This window comes from Arachis duranensis, chromosome 2 (genome assembly GCF_000817695.3).
Source record: "Arachis duranensis cultivar V14167 chromosome 2, aradu.V14167.gnm2.J7QH, whole genome shotgun sequence".
Classification (NCBI taxonomy): Eukaryota; Viridiplantae; Streptophyta; class Magnoliopsida; order Fabales; family Fabaceae; genus Arachis; species Arachis duranensis.
The window spans coordinates 78,475,795-78,486,480 of record NC_029773.3 but is presented as its reverse complement, the minus strand read 5'-3'; the positions used below and the strand labels follow the sequence as shown (position 1 = coordinate 78,486,480).

The 10,686-nt window shown below is 36.3% G+C and overlaps 1 protein-coding gene across 2 annotated transcripts; it reads left to right on the top strand.

Annotated features, from left to right (window-relative positions):
* Nucleotides 1-6,944: 6,944 nt before the first annotated feature.
* Nucleotides 6,945-9,523, top strand: LOC107475102 (uncharacterized). 2 transcript variants are annotated; one of them, XM_052257559.1, is made up of 3 exons: nt 6,945-7,686; nt 8,462-9,136; nt 9,217-9,523. In XM_052257559.1, exons 1-3 carry the CDS (start codon nt 7,003-7,005, stop codon nt 9,376-9,378), a joined length of 1,521 nt encoding a protein of 506 aa, XP_052113519.1. In that variant the 5' UTR covers nt 6,945-7,002; the 3' UTR covers nt 9,379-9,523. The 2 variants fall into 2 exon arrangements, with proteins under 2 accessions (XP_052113519.1, XP_015950224.1); XM_016094738.3 differs by having other exon boundaries at nt 8,387-9,136.
* The last annotated feature ends 1,163 nt before the right edge of the window (nt 9,524-10,686 follow it).

The following is a 10,686-nucleotide window of genomic DNA, read 5'->3' as shown; positions in this document are numbered from 1 at the left end:
GCGTTCACCATCACGTTAGCCTTTGTTACATCTATGCGTATCCTAAAGTCTTTAACAATGCATCGCAATTATTCTGAATGGTTTATTTGGTTCGGGCATCGCAAATACTGGCATTAAGGATAATCTTTTCTCTCAAGTTTTGAAAGTTGCCATGGCATTTAGGTATTCCATACACACGGTGCATCTTATTGCGTATACTTAATCACAAGCAATACGATCAACAAAAATTAAGGCTTTATAATTCCTAGTAATGTCACAGGTTCGTTTTGCGTTCAAAAGTCTTGCTCTAAGGAATCAACATCTCTCTGGTTACAGCTAGGATTCATACGCAATACTAATATAGGCTCGAGTTTATTTTTCAAAGAGATATTAAGCTCGAAAGACGAATGAATAGTATGAACAATGTATGTGAGAAATTAGAAAGAGTTTTATATACGGTTGATCAGAGTTGTATCAAAATAATAGAATGCACAAGAAGAGGAATCTAGGTGCATCTCAAGAAAGGAAACCGGACCAAAAACATTTGATAGTAAGGATAGGACATACTGAATCAAGTAAGTTTCAGTTGAGCTTAAGAGATACAAAGTTGTGAAGAGAGCACCCAACCTTCAGCAACTTCCGAGGCTCAAGAATCAGTTGTCTATACCAAAACAAGCTCAGGCTCACCCCTGGATGGACAGATTCAAATACAAATAGGTGCACATAAGGGGGTTAGAATTTTAGAGGATAAACCATTCGTTGTTCGAGGGAAAAAGGAATCCAAAACAAAATTCCATTATAGGTTACACAAGGAAAGCTAGATCGAGTCACGAAGATTCGCTGGTACTATCCCTCTCACATACAGTCTACTACTATGGTCTTCCCTTTCTACTAACAAAATGGGTGTTCTCCACAAGGTAGCACTCGGTCGAACATATTTTTCTTTCATTACTCCCTTCAACCAAGTCCTAGGTTTAACACTAAGCTTGTCACTTCCAATCTTACATCCTCATCCCTATCGCAGGCTATAAATAAATGTGGTGTTTCAAAATCACATATTACAATTTAAATTTTTGGTTATCAATTTTTGCAATTACCTCAATCTTGCTGATTCGATCGTCCCCCATCTTGAGTCTTTTCCTGCAGACAGTTCCTAGATACGTGTCCTGGTAGACCACACTTGTAACATACGCCCAAGCCAAAGCGGCACGACCTATTCGGATGGTAACGACCACACTTCTGACATGTCATCTCCTTCAAAGTATCCCTTGTTTGTTTTCCTCTACCGTCCCCTTGGTGATCATCATCCATTCCAACCAGGTTCCGACCATGAGAAAATGGTTGAGCATATCCTCTTTGCTTGAATCCTTGACCCCTTGGTACCAAATTCTGGTGGTGGTCTCTTCGGTGGAATTTCTGGTTATCGTTCTTCACCATGGCTGCGTTCCTCATACATTCTTCAGCTATTCGGCTCTTGTTCACAAGTTCAGAAAATACCTTGATCTCCATAGGTGTAACAAAGCTTAGAATATCACTTCGAAGGACTCCCTCATACTTAATGCATTTCCACTCAGCAAAGTCTTCAGGCGCACCTTGACAGATTCAGGAAAAGTGACACAACTCTTCGAACCTGTTAGTATATTCAGTAACAGTCATCTGGCCTTGTTTCAGTTGAAGCAATTCGAGTTCCTTGGCATTTCTAACTGAGTTGGAAAAGTATTTCTTATAAAATTTATCTCGGAACAACTCCCATGAAATCACAACTCCTTCAGGCTACAAAATACGTCTCATTCCTAGAACTCGGTTCGGAACACTTCCCAGGAAATCACGACACCATCTAGCTGTAGGATTCGTCGTATTCCCTGCCACCAGTATTGAGCCTCGCCTTGTAGCTGATAAGTTCCAAATTCAACCCACTGCTCTTCGGAAACCTGCTGAGCCTGCATTGCCCGCTCCATTGTCTGAATCCAATTATCCGCTTCAGTAGGGTTTGAAGTTCCTCTAAAGGTCGGAGGGTGAACCTTCAGAAAAAAGGAAAGCGCCACAGGGCCCTCATCGCCGTTATTGCCATTATTCCCATTGTTCATTTGGTTTCCCAGAGCTTCGGATGCCGCCTACATAGCCACAACCATGTTTCCCAAGGCAGCCATGAAGTCTACAGGGTCATTCCTTGTCGGTTCAGAGTTAGCATTGCCTATTCTACCTCTACCTCGCCTGCAACCGTGTCCGCGAGTCGACATCTACTTCCTTTACACACCAAACAAGTGATATCAAGTTGATTAGTCTCAATATCGCAAGTTTAGTGTTTCAAATCCCAAATGCATGCTCATGAACGTTCATGCCACATATATCAGTTAGATATCCTAATTAGCATGTATAGACACTCAGAGTATGCCAAGAAACATAATCAGTCCGTCCCTCAGGCTCTACAGGAACGAACTGCTCTGATACCATAATGTAACACCATACCCCTCAGAGCTTTACACCTAGGATGTAAAGCAGAGGTGGTGTGGTATTACGACCTCTAAAATAAAATATATATATAATAATACATAACAAAAGACATAGTATACTAGGAGCCTTGAAAAACGAGTAAAGAAAAATTGCAAAATAAAAAGAATGCAACACTCAAAAAATGGAATTACTTACGTGCTAAGAAACCTAAAGGTCATAGAGATGAATAAAGCAAAAGAGTGAGTAGAAAGTAAAAAGTACAATGTAACTAGCTTCTGACTCAGCCTGCGAAGCCAAGGCTGGCCGAAGAATGTTTACATACATATACAAGTATCCCAAAATACCCAAAATACATAAATAAAGCCCTAACTCTCCTTTAACCTCTATGAAAAAAAATAACAAGTTTCTTAGAGAGCAGGCTAAGTACATAAGTATATACATACAAACAGTAAACCCAAAATGACCCAGAACTACTCCGCTTCAAGATTCCAAACGCCTAGCGAGGAGTCTCTCGACCTGCATCTGAAAACAACAACACAGTATGGTCCGGTTCTCAGCATGGTAAAGGTGCCATGCACATAATATATAAGGTCCTGGGAATGCCAGAGGCAATCCTAGAACGTCGATACTCAGATTATAAAACTTAAATAACTAAAACAGAAACCATGAATCAGCATAGTTTTCTAAGGCTTTCTAACTTAACTAATTCCTTAAATCTAATTAAAACTTGACTAATACCCGAAATATCTCTACCTTCCCTCCGTTCCTCCATCTCTGGTGAAGTTACAAAGACAAACAAACAGACAATGGCAAACACAAGTAGGATACAAGTAATACATATAGCAAATATCAGAAATAGCATATTATAATCATTTAGGCAATCTCAATTAATGCACAAGCAAGCAATTCAAACAATATGCATATGATGCATGCCTGTCCTATGGCTGATGATATCATCCGTTGATTATATAGCCAACCCGACACGTTCTGGTAGCTAACCATGGACTAAAACACCCATCGCGGAGCAAGTTGGCTTGAGCTATAACCCCCTTGCTACTACCCGCTCAATGCAGAGCTAGTGGAATAACTACTGATGCGGCTACTACCTAGGCGGGTGTTCAAAAGTTCAACCTGGAGCAAGTGGGACGAACCACCATCCTTGCTACTACCCAGGCGTCACAAACATACTTTGTTCAATTTAAATCAAGCATGATCATTATCAATTCTCAACATTAACCTGGAGCAAGCGAGACAAACCACCATCCTTGTTATTACCCAGGTATCTCAAACATACACATATTTATTCCATCTCATTTCAATCATCAAACATCATATCATTCACAGTCGTTCATCATTACTATGGCATCATCAACTTTTCATACCTTCACATCATTCTAATACGATTCATCGTATTTACTCTTTACTTCACCCCCAAGCTACCTCAAATTCCTAACTTGGCTAATTACTTAGCTTACTAGTAAAATCTAAGGTTAACAGGGCAAAAATAAAGGTTTAGGGGTTCAAAACCATGTTTAGATCGTAAAACACAGGTGCTAGAAAACAGAGTGTGTGCATACGCACAGTTTAACAAGAAAACAGAACGTGTGCGTACGCACGAATGCGTGTGTGTGCACACCAACCAGGAATTACTTGGTGTGCATGTGCTTCACCCATGCGAGCGCCACCAACAAAAGGCATGTCCTAGTGCGTGCGTGCGCTCAAGAGCGTGCGTACGCACACTTTCTGAAAAACATCAGGTGTGCGTACACACATGTAGAATTTCTGCTTCTGTTGGGTGCGTGCACACAACAGTGTGCATGGGCACACACCAGAAAATCTGATTCTGCTGCAACTTTGAAAATTTCAATTTTTCGCACCGGATTTCCGGCGTCCATAACTTCTTCTATAGAATTCAGTTTTTCGCAAATCTTATATCATTCTCAAGTTTATAAAACGTTCTTTTAATTTAAAACAAACCTCAATTTCAACCAAAATTTGAGGAGCAAGTTATGGACTGTCAAAGTTCATCAAAAATCAAGTTTTACCAAATTATACTAAACTCCCATTTTTACCAAAATCGCATTTTTCTTTCAAAACTCATTTCCACTCAACTCAACATACCATAACCATCAATATAACTTGCCATTAACCATAGCACAACAATTCTTACAACCTTAGCTCAATAACATCGTATTTCACCCAACTTTACAAGTTTTAGTCACAACTAACATATTACTATACATACACATATTGTCATTATCATGAAATTCTTCAACTATCATTACAACATTATTCATTATGTCAATATCAACAAATCGAAATAAACACACTCAATCTCAACCATACCATTACATTGCCATAATCATAAATCCTTCATCCATCATCGTTATACTGGCGCATATATATATATCGGTTAAATGATTAGTTTTTCATCCATCATCATTATACCCAACATCAATTTATCCATCAACATCATAAAAACTAATCATTTAACACATTTAACCATTTTAATTTATCCTATAGTTTCCTAGCCTAAGTTTTCACAGAGCCTTACATGTTAAATGCACGAAACCTAAACCATACCTTGGCCGATTTTCGCGTGTTGTCCAAGGTGAAACACCAGCCAACACAGCCCCTCAAGGCCCCAAAATCATCCAAGCTCAAGTACCCGACCTCCACAAAGTCCCAATGCTCACAATTCAAGCTCAAACATATACACTTATACACCTAATTTCACATATATCACCATACATACTCAAAATTCACAATTTAGCATACTAGAACCGAAATTGGCTAGGGTTGATAAACCTTACCTTGTATGTGCCTCAATCGAACCAAAACCCACCAATTCCTCAAGTCAATTTGATGCTATAGCATCAATTTAACTAAAATCTTACCACTCTAAAACCCTAACATTTCAGAATTGAAGAAGAGAGAATAGGAGCTGAGATTATGATTTCCTTATCTTAAAAGGTACCGGACTTTCTAGAACTCGTCACTGCGGACGCGTGACCGTAAACGGTGCGGCGATCGGAACTCCGGATAAAAAATTATTGGAATTTAATCAAGGCTAAGGGTTTGTGAACTTAATACTTGTTCTTCCCCCTTTTGAATGTTTCAGCGTGTGCGTATGCATGCTAAATGGGGATGATAATGAGCTGAAGCTCATTAAGTATGATGGGTTAGTGGGGCCCACGGGTCCGATTCGAGTCTGGTTCGATCGGTTCGGTCCGCTTGACTCAATCTTGGGCCAAATTTTTTGAAATTGGTGTCAAAATTTTCGTTTTGAAGAGCTCTCTCTTATTTTAATATTAGATTTACATTTTCTATTTTTCTTATTAAATTTAATTTATTTGACTAATTATTTACTAATTTAGCGGACATAATAAAATGTAATTCTTTTTTAATCTTATTTTTTTAATTTATTTTTTTTTATACATTCTACATGTTAAATAACTTAAGATATCTTATTTTTTCTTAATTTATTTTTTAATTAGTAATATTAAATTTATAATTTTAAAAATAAAAATATAAAATATTTTAAACTCAATAGAAAAGCAGCTAAAAAGGTACGATAATGCTTGTTGAGCCACTAGTTATTATAAAATGAATATTAAAATATATATTAAAAAGTTAAATATATTATATTGGACAAACCACTAAAAATTCACCCAAATAATTTTGTCGCTAACAAAAATGTACTTGAATTTTGTTGTTGACAAAAATGCCCTCAAATAATTTAAAAAATGCGACAAAAATGCCCAACATTAAATATGTATTATAACAAAATACTTTAAAAATTGAATTTTGATGCGATTTTTTGCAAGTGTGATTAGAAAAACCAAATATTATTATCCTTAAAATTTGGTGATTTTTTTCTAAATATATATTTTCTTTGTATTTTCTTGTTAACAACTAATAATACTTTTGATAAATAAAAAAATATAGAGATCAAATTTTTATCCCCTTTTTTGTGTATATTTATTAAACATTTATCTAAATATTTCTATAAAATTTTGGATTAAATGTATAAATAATTTGTCAATATAAAAGTTATTTGTCACTTATAAAAAAAGATTTTTTGGATATTTTATCACGTTTTTAAATTATTTAAACATATTTTTGTTGATAATAAAATTTGGGTGCATTTTTGTCAATAACAAAATTATTCAAATATAATTTTTGTAATTTACCCTACATATAATTATATGATAATCGATTTTGTGACAATTTTTTATACCTATTATATATGTTTGTTTGGTTAAAGTACAGCTATTTCGATCATCCTAGCTTTACTAATTATTAAATCTTGAAAAGAATTTAAATTTAATTAATTTATTAATTTTTATAATTTTATTAAATTTATAGTTAAATTTTTGGACTAACATGTCAATTAAACTAAGAATTTAAAAGTAGAGTATTTCTCCGCCACAGTTCCCTCTCCCTCCAATACTTGGTTCCTTTTTCCACATCTTTTCTACCGCTCAATCCATGCATTTTGAGTTTTGAGTTTTGAGTCTCTAGTCACACACTCACACGTTAACACCACTTTTTTCTTTTCCTTTTCCTATGCACTCTGCCATGTCTTCCCAGCAACAACAAATTCCCCTCAGAATCTTGATCGACAAACCAAACAACAAGGTCGTCGCCGTCGAATCCACCAAGGACTTCGTCGACACCCTCTTCAGCTTCCTCTGCCTCCCTCTCGCCACCATCATTCGCCTCCTCACCAAACGACACGAGCAACAGCAACAACCACCACCATCCATTCTTGGAAGCATCACGAACCTCTACCACAGCGTTGAGAATCTAACCCCAAACGATGTCTGGAACACTGTATGCAAGGACATGCTTCTGTGCCCTAGAAACCCCTGTGAGTCACTCTGCTCTAAGCTCTTGTTCAACGTTGACGACACTAAACCAACACCGAAGGTTCTCGTGTGCAATTCTTGCAACAAGTTCACAACTTTTCCAACCCTTGATTGTGTTTGTGGCAAACGAATGGAACATGTGCCCGGTGATTTGGATTTGGAGCGAAAAGGGAAGAATGGTAATAATAATAACACCAATGTCAATGTGGATGCTGCTAAGACTGGGGTTTTTGTTAAGGAAAATGGGTCTTTGTTTTTGGTGTTTGATGATTTGACAGTTGTGCCAAGTTCTTTGGTGACCTCAATGGATATGATGCTTCAACTTGGATATTCCGATTTGACTCATCTTGAGGAATATACTTGCGATATTGGCAAGGACGAGGTAATTGAGTTTTTGACCCCTTTTTTTTCTCTGTGAATTATAAAACTTTAGGTGCTTTCGGCATTGGTCAAGGCAATAATGCCTCAGGCTCAATATTGGCTTGTAACTCTTATCTTGTGTAATATGAATTGAAGGATCACACAAATTTTGCTTTACTTCATATTAAAATTGTCCTTTGTTTAAAGTAAATTTTAAATTGTTAAGAGTTAGCACTGAGTTGGTAATACTTAATAACATGAAGCTAACTCACTCTACCTAAATAAACTAACTAACTAACTTATGTAATTTAATCGCTGATTAATGTCACAGTTAAGCTACTTGTGTTACATGTATAGTACCATACTAGTATACTACCATTTGTTAACTTTCACCCACATTGTGCGTCTAAGCATAACACTCTTCAGACTCAAAGGACTCTTGCATGAATTATATGTATTGTTTACTTGTCAATTGATTGGTGTACTAGTCTACTACTAGAAAGAACATATGAGCAAACATTAGTTATTTACTAATCTTAAATTTTAATTTGCTAATTCTAAATGGTGTGCTAGTCTTATTCCTTAGTTTAGTCAAATATCTTGAGTTTCATTAAAAATTTCATGCTTTGAGCGAACTTTTTTCCTTAGAAAGATGAGTTATATATTTTGTTTTTGTTTGTTATCTTGATTAAGAAACTATCCCATTTCATTTTAATTTATAGATATTGAACCTGCTCAAGTATACCATCAGCTCCCATGAGCCTCTAACTAATTTGATTTTGGCAAGTAATTCCAAGAAGAAAGATAACCCGCCAAATCCATCCGCATCAGCGATTGGAGTGAAGGTTGCCTCCGCTGACACTAAAATGGAAGTTAAGATAGTTCAGAGTAAGTCTCAAAACAAGGTTTTATTTGCTGAATCTACAGAAGATTTTGTTGACTTCATGTTTAGCTTACTTGCCATACCATTGGGGTCCGTCATAAAGCTACTAAATGGCAACTCTTTAATTGGATGTGTTGATAACTTGTACAAGAGTGTGGAGTCTTTGCACTCTTCATGGTGTACAGAATCACGTTTCGTGCTGCTGAATCCCGGCATAGTGCCCCAATTCGGTTGCCTGAATCAGCCCCTCAACATTCCTGATGTGGAGCCTACTTACTATTATGGTACGGGGATATATGAGAAGGATAACCATTATGGAAGAAAAGGAGTTCCCAGAAGTGGCGGAGTCATTTCCAAATCAGATCATGATATTGTTAGTGTAAAACGATTGACTGCACTGGACCCAAGATCCCCAAACAGATCAAAAGAAGATGGTACCGGATTTGTGAAGAGGCCGGCATTGTATGCTGTAGGAGATGATCTGAGAGTGAGACCATTGTCTGCGGATTCTTGCCTTTATTATTTAAAAGATTTGAATCTTCCCCTTGATGATCTTGAAGTGAAAGTGATAAGTATTAGTGAGGCAGCGGTAAGGCGACACGTATTCCCTCCCATCCCTCTCCTTTTAATGTGACACCTAATTTTCATTATCTTTAATCTTTGGTGCAGGCTTTAAGCCTCCTTGGAGCTTCCTTGACATCGAAGCAAACACTGACTACTGGGTTGAAAGACTTTCTGGATGTGCCGAGACAAGAATTAGATTTGGCATCAAAGTATACTCAAACTAGTCAACTTGATCTTTTAAAACATGAACCTAATCCAGAGCCCTAAATTCTCAGACATGTGCAGTTTTTGCATGCCTACACGTATTTTGTTTTGAACAACCAAGAAAATCTTTAGACCTTATTGCAAATTTGGTGTGCAAATACTGAGGTTTGCCTTTATTCATTAATAACTACTAGTTTGAGGTACTTAACTTTAGTTGTATGTACTTACCTGAGTCCTGAACTGCTTGAATTCCAAAAAATATTGATTTTGTTCTCGAACACATACTTTTATGGCCATTCCATCATATATTTTGGGACCTGCTGACCTACATCAAACACATGCTGTCAATTGCTAATAGCTAGTGTGTATGTGTGCGTGTGTGGTCGAAACCTCATGCATACACCAGAGGCAATTCTGCTCAAGCTGGTAGGACTACTTATCATTCGACTGTGATTGTGTCTATACAACTATAGATAATATAATGCCTATAATAAGCTACAAGGGGAGCACCATCATCACAAAAGTTAGTAATATTGTGGGAGAGTCCAAGATCTTATAAGGCTTCATTTTTAAGGTGTTGGCTCCCGATGTGAAACTCTTTTTCAGGTATTAGTCCCACGAGACTCGTAACATGTTCCTTGCAACCAATCAAAATAAGTGCAAAAGAACACCATTTGCCTTTGCTGTTGAATCTCTCTATCAGTTATTTGGTTTTTGCAGTATACAAGTAAAACAGCAAATGTGATTATTATTGCTAATGATGCGATCATTCTTCATGCTAGAATGTTGTATAAGTAATGTGGTGTGGTGTTTGAAGCTGAACTGATGGAACTGCAAAGAGAATGTATGGCAAGTTCTGGTGCAGAGTATTGCTTCCTTAGATGGTGAAGAATTGAAGCATATTGAACCGCAAATGAACTGCAGACACGTGGAATACGAGTCAACACCAATTTAACTTTGGATTAACGCGTCTAAACCAACAGGGAATTCTGTATGCTAATGGTTATTTTTTCGGTATCAAATATTTAATCAGTACTAGTAAATTTGTTATTAGTAATAAATTAATAGAATGGAAAAGAATAAATAAAAGAAGTACACACTGTTGTACGGTTAGTTTAATTTATTTAAAATTAAATGTTCTTAATTATTTTCTTAACCCAAATATCGTTGGTATATATTTCAATAATATTTATGATTACTTAATTTTTATATATAATACTTACAGCATTCCATTGATGCAACAAATGGATGCGTCATTTAATTATGGGTGATTATTATGGTATTTAAAAAGTGATATTTAATTTAAAAAATATATAAAAATTAAAAAAAATTAGATAATAAAAAATAAGTACTATAAAATTCACCTTAATA

What these genes read in the sequence shown, in the direction of transcription:
- LOC107475102 (XM_016094738.3), top strand. Translation starts at nt 7,003, where the DNA reads ATGCACTCTGCCATGTCTTCCCAGCAACAACAAATTCCCCTCAGAATC. An exon ending in GCGATATTGGCAAGGACGAG is followed by an intron (nt 7,687 to 8,386) that starts GTAATTGAGTTT and finishes TTTAATTTATAG; the next exon opens with ATATTGAACCTGCTCAAGTA. An exon ending in TAAGTATTAGTGAGGCAGCG is followed by an intron (nt 9,137 to 9,216) that starts GTAAGGCGACAC and finishes TCTTTGGTGCAG; the next exon opens with GCTTTAAGCCTCCTTGGAGC.